Here is a 20,103-nt window from a genome sequence, read left to right on the forward strand (position 1 = left end):
ATGACTGCCCGACTGGTGGTAAATAATGATACATAACTGCCCAACCGGTGGTAACTGCCTGACCGGCTGTAGCACGGTGGTAAATGCATGAAGATGCACGTATCACTTAAATTATAAATATTAACATCTTTATCAAATACCTTAATAAAGACTTAGGAACATACTGAGACATGCTTGAATATCATTTCACATAAATGAACAACATAGACATCCTTAACTGCTAAGAGTAGAATCACTTATGGAATATCATTACATTTACGTATCATTGCTTGGATCATGCCAAAAGAAAGAAGGATTAGCCTTAGCATACCTTAACCGATTCTCTTGACAATCCCTCTAACGCACGTTTATTGCGACAAAATATGTAATAGTGGATCGAAGTAGGGGAAAATTCGTATGATATTCTTTGAGAAAGATTGCACCGTACTTCCTTAGAATCGCAAAATCCCGTTGCTATAACATTACGTAGTCTCGTATGTTTTTTGTAGAAAAATCACGTTGCTTAACATCTAATCTTTCATGAATGAGTTTCTGAAGCATTCTTTGAGCTTTTGTAGAGATTCCATAATGAATTAAAGAGGTCTTTCTTTATATTTGGGTGTGGCCCCACTTGAATAATGACTAAGCCACAAAATCTTGTAATTGTGACACAAAGGTATATGACTTAAGAGCCAGATTTAACTAAGGCTTCTTGGCTGCCACGTTTTGGGGTTCAAGCTTATCCAAAATATTTATTCACCAATTTCTTAATTAATTGTTAATCTTCCCCTAAAAACCCACAATTATTCAAATATTCACATAATTGAGAATTATCTCAAATTACTTATAATATTACTCACTTTTAACACAATTTATACACTTTACTATCATGGTCATGTGGTACTTTGTACAACACTAATCTATAAATACGGGGTATTTTAGCTTGAACCGTTTTTATCTTCAAATGTCAAACTTCGACCAACCTCATTTTCTTCAATTCTCTTACCCTTTCACTTTCACGAATTTACTTATCACTTGCTTGAAATAGCATAATACTTATAATGCTCAAATAATCTTGTCCTTGAACTGATGTCAGTTATCTTACGAAAAATTCATCGTACAATACTATAGGGTATAATATTATCGTAATATAATACTGCGGAGCATAACATCATCATAATATAATACTGCGGAGCGTAACAACATTGTAATATAATACTGCAAAATATAACATTATCATAATATAATACTGCGGAACGTAACATCATCGTAATACTGCGGGGCGTAACATCATTTCCCCCTTTGGAACATTCGTCCTCGAATATTAACTGACGCAATTATCATTTTCATTACCTATGTCTTCTGAATACTTTAGTACTCTACTTGCCATCTACGCAACTATTCTGTGAATAATTCCAAAGGCCAGGGCATTCCCCCCTTTAGGACTCTTTCTCACACCATGACTTGTGGTCGGAATCCTTTCAATCCCATAACTATTTCTGACCTTGTAAATGTGCATATGCGATCTTCTCTCCTTTGTAAACTAAACTAAAACCCAACCTCTATCTGATGTCTGGACTATTCATAACCTTTTGTACTTGAGTATCTTGTATCTTCTTCACATTTACCTTACTTACCTTTTAATCTCGCATCGTATCTTCTGTTTCTTTCATAACCTCCCTTCCACATAAATAGAAATTACATCTATGCCTTAAAGCTCTACTATGACACCTACACCTCTAGTGCATATAAAATATGGCGAAAGCTTCATACTGACTTCTTATGACTCAGTTCTATGGCACGATTTGGAAACAAAAGAAGGGTATCATTTTCTAAAGGTCCTATAGCCTCTCAATTATAAATGCGGCGCGCAATACACCCATAAGTGAGACTCTACTAGGCACGACTTTGTATACTTTCTGGGACACGACATGCTCAGATACCATTTTGTCACGCCCCAAACCTGGGGAGGCATGGCTGGCACCCGGTGTCGAGCTGGCCCGAGCGAACCACTCTGTAACTCATTTGTTTTTTTTCCATAACTATCATGGGCCAACATGACCACAACTCATAATTTATAACTATAAGTATGAAACACTGTATCACTGAACCATTTTTCTTAAAACATGAATACATATGGGCCGTCAAGGCCTCTGACATACTGTACAAATGAACCTCTGTCTACAAAGCTTCTAAGATTGTTTGACATCAAATGGGATAGTGTACCGGCCTACCCATAAGTCTATAGCAAAACTCTGATACGATGACTCATAGACTCAACTGCACTCCGAATGAGGTGGAGTCTTACCGATCCTTTGTTGAATGCCAATCTCGTGTACTATGAGGGCACGTCAAACTGATTATCTATACCTGCATGTATGAATGCAACGTACCCAATAAAAAGGACGTTAGTACCAATAATGTACTGAGTATGTAAGGCAGAACTGAAATATAACAATAAGTCAACATTAATTAAAGACATATAAGAATCAACCTGAATCTCTGAAATGCCACCGTATATGCATACTTATTATACTTACGTGTATAATGCTTCTTTTTTAGACTATTTCTATTATCCATATCGTATGATGCATGACTGCCCAACTGATTAGTGGTAACTTCCCGACCGGCCGTAGCGCGATGGTAAATGCATGACTGCCCGACCGGCCGTAGCTCGGTGGTAAATATGTAACTGTCCAACTGGCCGTAGCTCGATGGTAAATGCATGACTGCCCCACCGGTGGTAAATAATGATACATAACTGCCCAATCGGTGGTAACTTCCAGACTATCCTTAGCACAGTGGTAAATGCATGAAGATGCACGTAACACTTAAGAGGCTAGATAGGAGCGAGTTGGTAGTAGAATCAAGAGGTAAAGCGATAGTTGAGGCTTGAATTGTGTTCGTGGCATCGAGGTAAGTGTCTGGTCTAATCTTAGCTTGAGGGATTAGGAGTTGTGTCCTATTTTTTATGTGTTATTTATTGAGTACGACGTATAGGCATAGTGACGAGTATCTATATGTTGGTGTCAAACATGCCCGTGAGTCTTATACTATAATTAATGTGACTCCGTTTGTATTGTTCATGCCTTTTGTGGTGATTTCTATTGTTGAGCAAGACTTGCAGAAGTAATATTGGTATTTTAATATTGAAGAGCGTTGGCTCAAGTTGTAAAATGAATTGTGGAAGTATAATTGGCAATTGAGCCTTATAGAGCATTGGTTCAAGTTGTGAAGTGAGTTGTGAGATAAATGTGAAAAGGAAAAGAGAAGAGGATTTTTGATATTGTTCCCTCGCCGGGATTCGATTGTTGTACTGTTGTTCCCTTGCCAGAATTTTATTGTGATTTCATTTATTTCCTTGCCCTTATTTCTTATGATTATTATTTTGGTAAGAGAGTGTTAAAGCACGAAGGGTGATGCCGTGTACTTGTCCTTGATTTTTCCTGAATCTTGCTGATAATTGAGTTATGTTGTCCTTTATGTTTATTTACGGATTTTCTATTGTTACTTGATTTTATTATGATGTTATTGATTCCCTTGCCGGGATATTGTTGTTCCCTTATTGTTCCCTTGTCGAGGCTCCTTTGTGATTAGTGTTGAATTGTATACTAGGATCGGGTTGCACACCGCAACAATATTATATTTGGATCGGGTTGCACACTGCAACAATATTATATTTGTATCGGGTTGCACGCCACAACAAATATTATATTTGGATCGGGTTGCACGCTGCAACAATATTATGATTGGATCGGGTTGCACGCTGCAACAACAATATAATTGGATCGGGTTACATGTTGCAACAACAATATAATTGGATCGGGTTGCATGCTTGCACGCTGCAACAACAATATAATTGAATCGGGTTACATGTTGCTACAACAATATAATTGGATCGGGTTGCACGCTGCAATAGTGATACATGATCGGGTTGCATGCCGCAACAATATTATGATTGGATCGAGTTGCACGCTGCAACAACAATATAATTGGATCGGGTGACATGTTTCAACAACAATATAATTGGATCGGGTTGCACACTGCAACAGTGATAAATGATATGTATCGGGTTGCACGCCGCAATAGTGTTTTTATGATTTGGATCGGGTTGCGTGCTGCAACAGTAGATAATAAAAGTGTTTATTGGTTGGTTATGATTTCCTTATTCTTTTGCTGTGAATTCTAAATTGTCTTTATGCTTTTCTCTCGAATTACTTTTGATAAATGATATTCCCCCGCAGCATGTCTCCCTCCCATCTTTAATTGTTTATTTTTGTTTTATTTTCCTTGTATATAATGTAACTGCACAAGTTTAGTTAGTAGTCTGATCCTAGCCTCGTCACTACTTCGTCGGGGTTAGGCCAGGCACTTACTATGGGGTCAGTTGTGCTGATACTACACTCTGCACTCTTTTGTGCAGATCCCAGTACTGTAGACTTCAGACCGCAGTAAGATTGTTGTTTCGCGTTCATCAAGCGACCCGAGATAGTCCTGCAGGCGTCCCTAGGCCTTGGCGTCTCCTTCCATCTATTATTCATGCTTCTTTTGTATTCCCAGAGAAAGTGTTGTATTATTTCTTTCAGACCTTTAATTGTAGTACTCTTAGACAGTCTGTGAAGTTGTGACACCAGTCTTGGGTAGATTTGTTATGGAATGGTATTAGCAGTGTTATTAAAACTTGAAATTAAATCTTCCACTTATTAAATTTTGTTGATTATTACCTATTAGTTCTTAATTGTTAACGGATTTGAAATGGAAACAAGGTAAATAATTCAGTTGGTTGACTTTCCTAGCTTTCATTAGTAGGCGCTATCACGACTCTCGAGGGTGGGTAAACTGGGTCGTGACAATTTTCCCCTCAGAAAATGTAGGGAGGATCGGCGAATCGCTAATTTCTATTGCCCCAAGTGAGTCACCCACCGATTACTCACTTCGGTGAGGGGCATCTTTGGCCTCCAATGACTCGGGGACTTTGCTCGGGCCCTCTACTGAAATCTCCTCGGTTCGAGGTTGAACCTATTCGGCCCTTACCTACTCAGCGACCTTTAGGGCCTCGATGCTCTTTGTTGTTCGGGTCACCAGCTCGAAGCCAGCATCTTCATTTTCCTTTTCTTCGTCTCTTAGTCGTTGAACTACATCTGCAGGCATGACAGCGGTGTCTTTCTTCAACTTACAAGCCTTTCTCTTCTTGGACTTTGGAGTCTCGGAGGGCGAGACTTTTTTTTTTTTCTTTTCCTTTATCAGCTTAGGGACCGGGGGAGATACCTCCTCCTCTCCGGACGGGGGCCTCATGACGACATCTTTTCCGAGGCCTGTATAAAAGGAAGTCAAGAGAGTATAAGAGGGGAACATTTTAATGAAAGACATCGGATACGTGAAGAAAAAGCTTACCATGATTTTTGGCCTCTCATCGGCCCCTTGCTAAATCGCGCTATGTGCGCTCAGCGTATGAGGAGGTCAAAGCTAGGGTCCAAACCCAGCTCTCGAGGTTTGGAATCGCACCAGGCATCCAAGCGACCACTACATCATAGAAAATAATGTCGATGATGAGAAGTAAGGAAACAAAACAGTAAATAGAAGCTAAAGGAAGGATTAACTTACACTCCATATTCCACTTCTCGGGAAATGGCATCTTCTCGGTCGGAATTAGGTCGGAAGTCTTCACTCGAATGAACCGACCCATCCACCCTCGATCATTGTCCTTGTCTATGCTCGAGAATAGCACCTTAGTGGACCGACGCTGAATCTTTATTAACCCGCCTCGAAAAAGACGGGGCATATACAGCATGATAAGGTGGTCAAGAGTGAAAGGTGTCCCTTCGACTTTGCTCGCAAGAAATCTGAACAGAATGACAATCCGCCAAAAAGAAAGGTGTATGTAACCTAGGGTTATTTGATATTGGCGTCAAAAGTCACTGATGACGGGATTGACAGGGCCCAGCGTGAAAGGGTATGTGTAAACACTTAGAAACCCTTTCACATGGGCAGTGATATCTTCCTCGGGAGTCAGAATCACCATCTCTTTCTTCTCTCAATGGCAGTCTTTCTTGACCTGCTCAAGGTCACTCTCAGTTATCGAGCACATGTATCTCGACATTGGCTCACATCGGCCAGGTATAGACGAAGTTGTCTCGATTTTGAAGTCAGAAGTAAGATCACACCCACCTCAAAAATGCACTCCTCGGGGCGCGACTCCACCAACCGACCGCGATGAAGAGGCACCCTCCTTTTCTGGAACAGTTTTAGGCGTTTTTGCCATTTCTGCAAGTTGAAAAAAGGAAGAAGAGAATGAGCTTTGGTGTTTTGAGGGAAGGTTGATAAGGAAAGCTAGAGATTATGCAGCACAAAAAGGCTTGAAGGAAGTGAAAAACTTTGAAGATTAAGGCGGGGATTAAGAGTAAAGTTTGGGCAAAAGAGAAAGAAAGCACATTTATAGGAATAAGATGACGGTTCAAAACCAATAATGGCGAACAGCAACTAACATGCATTTAGTGCCTCGATATACGGACCGACAGAACATTTCAGTCACTTCCGTCGCTTACGTCATGGAGATGACGTCATGGTAGGAGGTACAAAATTGAAGGCTCAATTCATTTCTTCTCATTACACTTCAAAAAAATGAGGGGATTATCTGTATACAGTTAAAATCGGACCTACCTAATTTTACTATTTGATCGAGATTGGGGAATTGCATCGAAGGTTGACCTCGCAACGGATCAGACCGAGTTATAAGGATAAGGCACCAAGTTCAGGATCGAGATACCTATCGAATATCGAGGCCAGTGGCGATCAAGACCAAATGAGACAGACATCGAGCAAAGCACAATAACAGAAATGCGAAATATCCCTGACTAGCCGAAGATTATAGCGTAAATCTCAGAACAGATCAAATAAAGGATGGTTATTTAGTTAATCATGGGATTTGCTTCCAAAATTAGAATTGTACCATAACTAGGATTCATCTTCTATATAAAGAGGGCCCTAATTATTTTGTAACAATCTTACATCCACGTATATCAAAGCAATAAAATACTTTCTAACTTATATTCTTGTTCATCAGTTAGTTTGTTTCTTAACTATTTTGGGCATCGATCACTTCGAGGGCACTTAAGCTCGAAGGCTGAATCACATTTCAAGACTAGTTTGCTCTATCTCACTGTTAATCCATACTGATAATTTTTACGTTTATTAATTGGTATTAGGTGAAATCACGTGTCCTTAAAATTACATTATAAATTTAATTGTTATCTAGTTTGTAGGGTAAACAGTTTCTTGGAGAACGGCTAAGAATGTTTAGCTCGAATGGCTAAAAGAAAAAAATTAGGTATATTCATTCTTCTAGAGCAGCAAAGGCAGGGAGTAAGGCTTTCAACCAAACAGAGTAAGGGGACTCGATAGAGCTGTTTTTGCCGAGACAAGGTTGGACCGAAATCGATATAGAATGATGCTACAACCTATCTTGATCATCTTGTGAAATTCTAAATAATTTAGTAATCAAAGATCTTGAAAATTGTTATGAAATAATAAAAGAAGAAGAAGAGTATTGCAGAGAAAAGTTGGGAGAGAGAATTCTTATTGATTTTTGGGATTATTTATAATGGAATAAGTCCCCTTTATTTATAGGGGAAAAGTGACTTAGTCACCAAGTAACAAACCCTAGAATCTCTCTAAATATATACATTCATCATAAATAAAATTCTATTTATAACACTCCCCCTTGAATGTCTATTCAACAGATAATGTGCCTCGTTAAAACCTTAACCAAATAAAATCCAATGGGAAAAAAATTCTAGAGAAGGAAAAAGAGTACACATGTTTAGAAATACGCCTTTTGGTTGCTTCATTAAAAACCTTGTAAGAAAAACTCAGTGGGACAAAACCTTGTAAGGAAAAAAGAGTACAACGAATATTAACTCTCCCTGATGAGAGCATCAATTCACATCTTTGAGCCTTCACACTCTAATCTTGTGCACCATCTTCAATAGATCGTTGGTATAGATTTGACAAACAAATCATCCATATTAATCTGAACGAATTTATTTCACCTTGAAATCATCATCCCTAATAGATGTATTGCCTTCATATGATCTGGTTGGAATCGTCATTTCAATATCTTCATATAGAGGTGAAAACTTTTGCTATCATATTATCATATTTATAGTTATAGCAAGATACATTTGTGCACAAATTGCACTGAGGAAGTGGTACTTCAACATCAAGAATTGTATATGCTTCAAGCAATTTAAATCCTCCAGGGATTGTCATATGTGTTAAGTCATGTGATAGACTTTAATTAGATGCATATCAAGTTTTCATGTCATGCTAGACAAATAAGATATAGAAAACTGATTGCACATATCATTGATTTTATACTTTCAAGTGTTTGAACTACATGTCCAAAACTATATGTCTTTCGTATGAAACCAATTCTATTCGAATTGTGTCTCTTTCATTTAGCCAACATTTTTGTGTCTGTATTCGCTATACTTAAGATCCCCATCATACTTAGCGCTATGATAGATTTCGTCGACGAACATTTTATATCGGTTCCAATATTTTTTCATAAAGACATAACATAGAGATCTCTCCATTCATATGTTCAGATACCTGAATCTCTCCTGAGATTTTATGAAGTGTTATGTCATGTGATCTTCTAGATCACTTGCCTCCTTTATTATGATCATTTTGATCATTTGCTCATCTTCTTTATCAAGAAGTTTATTTGAAACCCATTTGTCTATACACTTTAAGAGTACCATAGACTTTGTCCTTCTATGACATAATAGGAGCATTTGCAACAAGAATATAGTTATTTTCTTTGGGTCAGCAAATGCGTCTGACATGCTTTGCAATATATTGCAAATGGATTATCTTTTTATGAACTTCAAGTTCATATTTTCGAGGATCTAAATGTACAAATGATAATTCATTCCACGTAACTTTTTCTCAACTATTTATCATCTCTCCCCCTCATGTTAGAAAAACTAACTTGTTTCCTCAACTTTGAGAACTCATCTTTGTGCGTTATGGTGTTAATCAAAATACACACTGCATATTAATAATAATACGATGAAATTATTTGGTTCCTGACCCTGAAGCACTTGTGAGGGGAGAATGTAATATACTTTCGTATATAATGTATATCAAACTGATATAGATAATTTTGTTCTCATAAGCAATATTTTAGCTATTAAGTGGAGGCACTCAATAAATTATTTTGCTAAACCAACTGTGATGTAACCCAACTTATCAAGATAAACTATCTTGGATAGAAAATCTGGAAATTATGCTCTAAATTAAATTATTGAGCAAATTACCTTGCAAACACCAAGTTACGGGTTAATAATAATCGCACATGTAACCATCTCATAGATGCATCTTATGTGGTATACATGGCAGGTGAATGGACCCATATTCACCTTTGATATTTCCAGAATTCATGGGATTCAATCCCAATTTTAGTTGGTCAATTAATTAACGAGAACAAACAATATAAGAGAATTCATAATGAACTTTCTAGTTCTTTAATATTTACCCATGTGAATTTTCTTTTATTTTTTTTGCACATCATACTTAAATTGATATGGCTAAACCAATTATGCCAACTGAATAAATTATCAATATTGATAAAGTTCAGATTTACACCATGACGTGTGCAATTATCAATAAACTTCAAGTTTATTATGATATGAGTTTTTTATATCAATAAACATCCACTTTATTGTGGTATTCTTTTATTTGTGTAGTACAAACTGGAGAATAAAGCGGGTAACTTTTCACATACATATTATCCCGCTACAAATTGTAGTAATAGAAGATATTAAATCTTTCATTTAATTTATTTATAGTCTCAGTATGACAAACCGCTTTCGCGAATACTTTAGAAACTAAATAAGTTTCTTTGAGACTTACTACAACACAATATCTTATTGATAATCAATTTTATTTCTCCAAAATATTGGTAATTGGCTCTTCCAAAGCTCTCAATTAATTTTGTACTACTACATATTCATCAACATCCATATGGTCATATATCTCTTTCAAGGAGAAAGTTATACCATTATGTCATGGTCAAAATTATATGCAAGATATGTTTCTTGCATTATTTTTGTCGTTTAATAATCACGTTGCCAAAATATTTTGGAGTATAATAGGTACGTGACCAATGACCATTCATGACATAATAATGATATTATTTTCTTATATCATCTCAAACCTCCTTCTAGAGGTGAGTGTGGTATATTCGCTACCACTAGCACGTTCATATTCTTTGAAGAATGAATATGTATTCATATATCACATGTTGTCACATTCAAATCATGAATGGATCATAATCATTTATATGTGTGTTACAAAATCTCATGTCAAATCGATGACAAATATTACTTTCACAAAGTGAAAGACAATTTTGAGAATCCACAATGGTGGCGATTATAATTTCGTCTATTACCACGTCCACATTCATTGATACCTTCAAGGTAATAATTTTCTCTTCTTTCAGACTTATTACATATTGCTACCACATTCTCTTAAGGGAATGAGAATGAAACAAATTCAATGGGATGAGTTTGCACTTCTTTGCTCACAATCATATATGAATTTGATCATGGCAAGGCATAGAAATTTTACCACTTTGGGTGGTTATGATTTCTTTCAAACTTCATTAGAGTTACAATCAAAATTTATCATCTTTGCTTGTATTTATAATCAAATTATAGAATGTCAAAAAATTTAAAAAGAAAAATAAAGTAAAATACTTACCTTAAATCCAGAATTTAATCATGAAGGAAGTTCATGAAACAATTGACAATTATTATGCTCAATCCCAAAGCTTCTACTCAATTGGTTATAGTTTCGTGCTGGAAACGTGTTACGAAATAATAAAAGAAGAAAAGAGTATTGTAGAGAAAAGTATGAAGAAAATTCTTATTGATTTTTGAGATTATTTACAATGGAATAAGACCTCTCTATTTATAGGGAAAAAAATAACTTAACCACCAAATAGAATCTCTCGGAAATTTATAGAGTCAAGTGAAACTAGCCACTTATTGTGTCTTAAATTTTCAACAGTCCTTAGTCAAAAGCAAGACTTCTCACTTAAGTTTTACTCCTATAACTTAAAACGTTCCTTTATGCAATCAGCAAAGGCTGTTCAAAAGAAGTCCACTACCCACACACACACACACACACACACACACAGAGTAGAAGAAGAATGACGGACGCAAAGGTAGAAACGATATCAAGGTTAGCTCAATGGAGGATCGACAACTTCGGAGCATCCACTTACAAGCGATCCGACCCTTTTAAAATTGGTATCTGGAACTGGTAATTTGCTCTCTATTTTTCATCTTTCATTTTTTCAATTTTGTTTTTCTTCTGATGTTGAAGTTGTTGATTAATAAGGCACTTATCAATTGAAAAGAACCGGTATTTGTATATTCGGTTGTTTCCAGAACCATCTCGGCTTTCAAAAGAGCAGCTTCCTCCTCCCTTTGCTCGGTTTATGCTCCGTGTCACCACCACCGGCACCAACCGTAGACCTCACATATCTCCTGGTATTTTTTTATTTTTTTTTTTGCTCTTCTGTGTTTTGATTGTGTATTTATGTGATGGTGTTTGGCTCAACATAAAGTTTTAAAGGAAGACTTGAAATTTATGGGTTAGAATCAATTACTATAAAAATTTGTGTGGCTATAAATCATCTCATTAAATAAAAATGGGACATTTGAAGTTAAATTATTTTTAAATATAGAAATGTCACATATATTGAGGCAGAGGGAGTACCACTTTGTTTGATGTACTTTTGTATTTTGGTACGTCTAAAAAATATGGTCTATTTTCTGTTCTGGTAAAGTCATTGCTTTCGGAGAAACTTATATTAGTTTGAAACTTTGAATTTTTAGATGATATCTGTATACAATTTACATAATACATGACAAGTTTAAATAAATATCCACAGGATACAATTATTATTACATTTTCAACTCACCTGTGAAAATTGACGCATGTCATATAAAGTGTGGCCAAGGCAACGTTGAGTTTTACGTTGGTATCAAGAAGTCTTACAAGTAAAAATCCTTAGGATGAGTTCAACTCCAAAATGTTTTAGCTCATGCTACTACGCGCCTCCATCCCCCAAAAAATAAATTAAAAAATGAACCAATAAACAAACAGGAGATCCAATCCTTATTCTTGGAAGAATGGCATATATCTGGCTACCATAGTCTGATAGTCCATAGGCAGATGCAACCTATTAAATCTGGGTACAGTATTTATGCATGGAAAACACATATACTTTATGTGAAAAGGCAAGTAAAATTTCAAAAAGACTAGTATTAACTTTTGAACCCTTTTTATCACAAGTACAGTGCGTTTAGTGCTAAGAGCCTAAGAATTGAACCCCTCAGGTTTGTTTCCTGATCGATCTGCCTCCGCTGGCTACATGTCATTCACTTGTTCTGTTCTCCTACAGAAAGAGAAAAAGCAAAAAAAGAACAAGGGTTATCCTCCTAGCATCTAAACTTACATATTGGCAGATTTCGTACTAATTGAACTGATCGTGCTGCACATATTGATTTCTTTTCTCTTTTTACTAAAATTTTCATGTAGCAGAAAGCTGGCTGGGCTAGGTCTTAATATTTTCTCTCAAAATCTTAGCTTCTTGCTCTATTCACAAAAGGTCTGGTTGCAAGTCCTATATTCTCTATTTGCCACACAAGTGTAACTTATCTATAAATATCATGTCTATAGCAGTGATCGTCAAATGACATCATGGTTATTTGCATTTACTATGGATTATTTGGTAATTGATCTGCACTCTACTGAACGGCAAGAGACGAAGTTACTTGTATGGTGTTCAAATGTTCTCTTGGAAAGTCAACAAATGTCCATTCCTGTCCTCATGGAGGGATGGACACGCTGACATTTTTACGTAATACTTTATCAAGTCAGTTGCCACTCATATCTGAAATGGAGCAGTATACATATACCTGGCTCTGAAGCTTGTGGTTTCTTTGGAAAGCAATTATTGGACTCATCTTATGTTTTTTTTCCCCGCATTCTAGTATATTAGGCAGCCTGTATTTTGGGGGATGAGTATGTACTGTCAATTACCACGACCTGTGTAATCTTCAGAGGATGGGTGTTATACTGCACACTGCATGCATCTTGTGATGACTAATGGGGTATCTTAGGCAACTCAGACCAATGTAGATTATCCCTTGACCCTTCCTTGTTTTCAGTCAGGGAAGTCTTGTCATCAGACGTTTTAACTATATATTTAGACAACAGAAGGACTTAGCAGGTGCACAATTGGATGTTTAAGGTAAGCTGACACCTACAAATAGCCGAAGCACAAAGCCCAAATACCAAGTCAAAAGGACCGAAAAGCACTGAAAAATGAGAGCAAGAACAGTTCAGTATTCTACACTTTCAGTGTCCTTAAGCACGTAAATTTTCCTTCCTTATATGGTCAATTTTTTTTTGTTTTATTGACCATAATTCATTTTTTTTTAAAAAAGGACTTCCATACGCGCTACAAATCAAGTGTCCGCCTTTTCTTGTAGTATAAGAACCTATGTCTAGACTGCCTTAGGCTATTAATATGCCAATAATTGCTAGCCTAACTGTTGTGTACTATTTAGGCTTTTAGTTAACGATTGTTATTATTTTTAGTTGCACAGTGAAGCAATATTCTTCAGCTGTACGTCCAGACACATGAAATTGTACTCTTTTGCTTCCTTGTGTTTCTCTTTGTTGTCCAGACTAAAGAGACTGCAACTAATGTCCAGAACACACGATGAATTGCATTAACCATATTTGACATGTTATGTTGCATATAATTCTGTGGTGGTCCATGTTGCAGTGTATGAGAGGCTGCTTCGAACAAGTGATGACTTTGTGTGGCCTATTGATTCTGCGTTACAAGGTCGATTCATCATTGATGTTGAGTTCCTTGACCTGAAGATCTACTCACCAAATGTGAGTTTCTTGACATGCTACGGTGTGTGTATGCTTAATATGTATGAGATTGCTAATTGAAATGGTTCTTTGATAAAATACCTATCCAGTTGTAACAGATAGGGCTTGTGTTTAGGTGTATATAAATTGACTTCTTTGGTTGTTCCTTTCTGCAGATTTGAACTGAAAAAAAAATGAAATTTTCCCAATATACCGTTTTACAGAAAATGGAACAGAATGAAAATTTCTTCTCAGCATTTATCAGAAAACGACCTTGATGTGCTTTTGAACTCATGTTCCTTCACTTAGTAACCTGTGGTAATTGAAACTTTAGGGTGGAGAAGGCAAATCTATATGGCCCGATGACATTATTTTGCAAGCTTTAGCTACCCAAAGTACTCTCCGGTGTCTCTCTCGTATGCTTGACGAGTCCATCCATGCTGATGTTACCATAAATACCGCTGATGGATCAGTGAAAGCTCACAGGGCGATACTGTCTGCTAGTTCGCCTGTGTTCCACAGCATGTTCCTCCACGATCTCAGGGAGAAAGAGTCCTCTATGATTGACATAGAAGACATGTCAACAGAATCATGCACAGCCCTTCTCAGTTACCTGTATGGGACCATAAAACAAGAGGATTTCTGGAAGCACCGGTTGGCACTTCTGGGTGCGGCAAACAAGTATGACATTGCAGATTTGAAGAATGCTTGTGAGGAAAGTCTCCTAGAAGACATCAACTCGGGAAATGTCCTCGAAAGATTGCAAGAGGCTTGGCTTTACCAGCTAAATAAATTGAAGAAAGGTTGCTTAACGTATTTGTTTGATTTTGGCAAGATTTATGATGTTAGGGATGAAATAAACAACTTCTTCAGACAGGCAGATAGAGATCTGATGCTAGAGATGTTTCAACAAGTGCTCACAGTTTGGAAGCCGGCGTAACCTGATATGAGGTTTTTGTCCATATCTGTATGTAGATAACTCTTAACTCTAGCTATTACTAACCTGTAGCTTTCTAAGAAAGCCGTGTGGTGTCTTACACTATTATAATCCGGTGTAAATTTGTGGTACTATTAAGTATGCAACTGAGATGGTTAGTGTTCTGTGCTGGCATCTATTATGGGGAATATTTCTTGTGATTGTTGTGTTAACACTTAAAAGATTGGTAGAAATAAAAACTATCAAAGTACAAACTCCTTAGTACAGAGTCAATCCAAAATTGTCCTTGGAAGAACCTCGTGAAAGAGTTTATTTTGACCTTAGTAGTATGAAGTGACATGGTCATCAACACTATAATCAGCAGCTTTCACATTGTTTTTGTATTAGGAAACTCTTGTCCAAGTATTCTATGCACCCTACCTCGAAGAGATTTTTTTTCCCGATCTTCTATTAGTGTGATTAGGAGTCGAATTGCATTACACTCAGCAGTATCTATAACTTTGAGCTCTGTATATTCTTGACAAGACTCTAAAATGACAACTGTTTCATCAAGCATTGCCAATTGTTCTATATAGGAACATCACAAGAATAATATTTCAATACTGTCATACTGATACAACTTAGCTCAAACATCTAGCAGAGGTCATAAAACTTCTGATTCCATTTTGGCAAAAACAATAACTCTTAATTGAAAAAGGAGATCAGAATTTACGCTATGACAAGGTAAAGAACCGAAAAAAATTTCTAAACCGCAGAAAGGGTCGCGATACGAATTATTGGTGGAGAGGGGTGTGAAAAAGGTTGCTCAAAACTGTACACGAACCTACAAAAATTTGTGTACAAACAAGGGGACGTTAGGCTGAAATCATCTCTTCTTAGCCATGCACCAGGAACCAGATGCTCTGGTGTCTCCTCACAAGAACAATCCTCAGCAACTGAAGTTGATGTAAGCTAGAGCGAAGAATCATCTTGAGAAGTAAAAACCTGTACTTGGAATAGTCCTAAATTTATTTGCTGAATGGTAGATGCTTTGCTCCACTATCTACAGCATCTCTCCATATTCTATACCTCACACCTAGCTTATCGTAAGACACTGGCAAGTTCCAAATATTGGCGCCATTGAGCATGCGATCCTGCTGGCCCAACACAAGCCGTAGGTCTTCATTTAAAACCTGTATAAAATTCCACAAAGAGATAAAGTTAGAACACATCTTTCATTTTGCTTCTCTTTAGTTCTCTTTACAAAGGGAAAGTCTTTGCAGCATCATCCTCACGAAGAAGAGAATGTGATAAACATCTTTTAAAGAAGATGAAATTGTATTCAATATTTCTGGCAAGATTCTATTTCAGAAGTTGGTGTTCACAATTTTGTGGTTCTATTTTAGGCAATTGTATTTAACTTCCACGAATTAAAGAGTTTGCAAGTCTAAACCCTCGAGATCTTGAGCTTCTAGAGCTGTGTGATGGTAATCCTAAATATTCAAGCTTTGATTTTGTTTCATGCTATCATTTTTCCAAGACTAACAGAATGCAGTTTTTCATAGAACAATCAGTCACTGACTGATGACTTCCATAAGATGTTAAACAGCCATTGTCAAAGCTTTTAGGACAGAATCTAACCTGTTCGGCAAAATGTCTCCAAACATATTGCATGAAAGGGATGTGTTTCAGCAGGGGAGCAAAATCCAGTGACATCCTATATAATAACCGTGTCTTGTGTCGTGATGCAGGTAAGCAAACATGAAGTTGATGAAGGTGTGTACAACACTGCTTGGTACTCTGCCCCTCCAATTTGCCTGGCTTTGAGATTCCAATGGTTGATAAAACCATACAAGGTGGTCTAAATTCCATATCTATTGGATAAGGATCCCAATATCCTTGCAGACCAGAAGCAGGAGTCAAAAACTTCACCAATCTGAAATAAGGTAAATCATAAGCACAGAGACCTTCATATGTTTTTAAATTGATAAGTAAAATCAAGTCTTCTGGATAACTATATGAAAATAAATAGAAAAACAATCTATGTTGCTAATTACAAGACTTCTCGGTAATTAGCAACATATAATATAATAACAACTACCTTGGGACACTCCATCCTTTAGCAAAGGTTGATGTATGGGTGAAAGGAGCATGTGCAAGATCCAATAAATTGTCTAATAATAGCCCATGTTCCACTGGAAGTTCCATGACTATCTGTCAATAACGACAACCGCTATAATGCAAAAGTATTCAAGAATGTGCTGTAAGATATTCTTCCTATTAACAACTGAAAATCGAATGGCAGTGATTTCAAACCTCCGCATGGATTTGAAATCCAGAAGGCGGTAGTAAAGAAGGAAGGGTAGCTGCAGGGGGATCATTTCCTGGCCAAATCCATATCATTCCCTCTTGCTCAAAGCAGGGCAGTGCTTTGATCTTTACATTCAGTAATCGTGTTGATGGCATTTTCTCACACTTCCCATCAGTTGAGTATTCCCATCCTAAATTCATGAAAAGAACAGTGTCAGCTATTTCAATGTTGTGTCCACATCCCAAATAGGAACTCTGAACTAAAAGTAAGATTCTTCTTAATTCTCACCGTGATAAGGGCACTGAATGCGTCCCTCTTTCACTGAGCCAAGATCAAGGGGGCAGGCTCTATGTGCACACGTATTCTGTACACATCCAGGTTTTCCATCATTCCCGCGAAAGATCACCCATGGTTGCTCAAAGCAATCAATCGGTAACTGAAACATAACATTTTATGGTCATCAAATACAAGAGCCAGAAGAATTAACACAAGACCATAAAAATCTATCTGAATTTACAGAAGAGCATGTTAATTGGTTTTGGCATCATAATTTTGCATCTACATGATTTTGTATGTTGAATCAAATGCTGCCTCTCTTTATGCGAGTGAGATTATTTCAGATAATTGACTTACCATGGTGTCATCCTTAAGATCTGCGGAGAAAGCAACAGGGTACCAAAAGTTCTTCAAACGGGAACTGTAATCTTGGACAGGACCTGACACACTCAGGGTTCTTCGGGGTTGCTTGCTTTTAACAGTATCCAATAATGCTGTTGACGTACTGGCAGAGGAGGACGAGCAATCTGATTCTGCCGTGCTTCTCTCTTGCAGAAGCCTATCATTAACCAACTCTTCCATGTAAGCTAGCTTATCCAAAGCAGCAGAAACCCGGGCCTCAGATATATGTACCTGTTGTATTGATACATCAGATATAGAACTTTATGCTTACGAAAATAAGCAAGATTATATAACTATCCATTTATATTTAAGACTTGTTTCAATAAGTTTGACATATCAAAGGCAAATAGCCCTGAATATCCACTGGTGTTGAAAACTAGAAAATAGAAAATGCAATTTGTATCCAAATATCATTTTGATAGGATAAGAATTTTTCATACCTGGTTGTGGGCCTGAGAAAGCTCTCCTTGCAACTCTGCAAGTTCCTTTTTCATGGTTCCAATAGATTTGTATTCACGTGCTAGAGGGTTCAACACTTCCACAACCTATTTACATAATTTCCGCTAATCAGAACAAATGGTAGAATACCATGATGACAGTGGCAGAGCCACCTTATGCGAAGGTCACACTGTTTAGCTAGGTTAAAAGTTTATTTTTATGCACATATACTATATGTTGAATCCCTTATGATTACTTTTTTATATTATGACATCCTTTAGTGAAATTTTTGGCTCCGCTACTGCATGACGAGCAGGAAAATTTGAAACAAGTCTAAAGAGAATACAACAGGAGGAGGTGAAAAGGACACTCTACTTGACAAGCTAAGAAAACAAGAAATAGGAGTGCTACAAAGTTGTATGTAAACCTAGAAAAGACAGTGAATGTTGTATTTACCAAGTTCAATTAAAGATAGGAAATTAATTCAAAGACAAACCTTTTCATGCAGCAGCATGATTGTAAGTACATCTTGCCGAGCTCGCCAATCACAGTATTGTAGATCATATCTAGCAACTTCCAAAGCTTGATTTGCATCCAAGAATTTGCCTTTAATTTGTGGAACTTTAGACCTTGGATCTTCCACATTAAAGAGTGTCAACCAGGAACTTTTCTTATCTGGCATCCCACCCTCCTCCCCATATACTGCAAACACTCCAAAGCTCCCTTTGACATACTGAGGATGAACAAGATGCAAAACCAGTCAACAATTGTGAAAATGCAAGTGATGTATGACTCTCTCCATACTAAAATGACTTAAGTACAACAACAACAACAACAACAACGCCGCCTCAGTCTCAAACAAGTTGGAGTAGGCTATATGAATCCTCACGTCGTCATTTAAGCTCAACGCATGTCATCATCTACCAAATAAATTAGTACCGATTACACGACGCAGAGCTTATTCTTGCATATAGTCCCTTGGACAATCAAATAAATTTCAACTATAGTGAAGAATCACAGCCACTAGAGTGAAGTGTAGCAACCTATGTAAAAAATTTTACTACCATCCACAAGATCACTAGTCAAAATTATTCCACTTTAGGAACTAAACATATTTCAATTTACCAGCTATCAACCAAATAACGATCATGATCCTATCCGTTGTGAAATCTCAATATAGATAACCAGCATCAAGAAATGATTTTTGTTTTCCTTTTTCACCACAATTTCAAAAGGGTCTCTAGAAACAGGCTTAATTAAGATAAAGAAGCAAACTTTTCAATGTTTTGCAAATACCCAAAATGAATGAATAAAAGGAAAAAGAAAGCAAAGGTACCTTTCTAGTATAAGACTTAGTAGAGCGGCACAAAGAGAAAGGAAAAGAAAGAGCAGTAGTAATGGCTGTCATGGCAGAGCTGAAAATTAAAAGATTTTTGTTTTAGCTTTCTCCACATATATAAGCAACAACAACAGCAGTAGAAGAAGAAGAGAGAGAAAAGTTGGTGTCATTTTCTGAGAGGGAAAGATTTTCTTGATAAGGGGTTGGCGTTCTGCGCAATCTCCACTGACCTGCCATGGCTTGCCACGTGGAAAACAGTGGGACCCTTCTGTTTCACATGTGGCGCTTCGCATTTCCACATGCTTCTTTGTGTATTTACTACTGCTGCCATTTCAAAAGAGGGATCTTTCTCTGTATATCTTGCAGCTGCCAGCATGGATGCTCGGAGATATCTCTTATTTGATTCTTTTTTATTTTTCCTATTTACTGAACAGTCCTACTTTATGTTATGTGGCTGAATAAATAAGACCCCTTATTTTG

At 37.0% G+C, this 20,103-nt stretch overlaps 2 protein-coding genes across 2 annotated transcripts; one reads left to right on the forward strand and one right to left on the reverse strand.

Annotated features, from left to right (window-relative positions):
- Positions 1-11,094: 11,094 nt before the first annotated feature.
- Positions 11,095-15,042, forward strand: LOC104224527 (BTB/POZ domain-containing protein At1g21780). The gene is made up of 4 exons (XM_009776208.2): positions 11,095-11,307; positions 11,386-11,537; positions 13,847-13,962; positions 14,276-15,042. Exons 1-4 carry the CDS (start codon positions 11,195-11,197, stop codon positions 14,879-14,881), a joined length of 987 nt encoding a protein of 328 aa, XP_009774510.1. The 5' UTR covers positions 11,095-11,194; the 3' UTR covers positions 14,882-15,042.
- Positions 15,043-15,407: 365 nt separating this feature from the next.
- LOC104224528 (chlorophyllide a oxygenase, chloroplastic-like) lies at positions 15,408-19,756 on the reverse strand. Its single transcript, XM_009776209.2, has 9 exons — positions 19,621-19,756; positions 18,781-19,017; positions 18,287-18,391; positions 17,802-18,077; positions 17,457-17,604; positions 17,174-17,358; positions 16,959-17,071; positions 16,499-16,793; positions 15,408-16,050 (listed from the first exon to the last, which is right to left on the reverse strand). Exons 1-9 carry the CDS (start codon positions 19,690-19,692, stop codon positions 15,886-15,888), a joined length of 1,596 nt encoding a protein of 531 aa, XP_009774511.1. The 5' UTR covers positions 19,693-19,756; the 3' UTR covers positions 15,408-15,885.
- Positions 19,757-20,103: the final 347 nt, after the last annotated feature.

Source organism: Nicotiana sylvestris, chromosome 4 (assembly GCF_000393655.2).
Source record: "Nicotiana sylvestris chromosome 4, ASM39365v2, whole genome shotgun sequence".
NCBI classification, from domain to species: domain Eukaryota; kingdom Viridiplantae; phylum Streptophyta; class Magnoliopsida; order Solanales; family Solanaceae; genus Nicotiana; species Nicotiana sylvestris.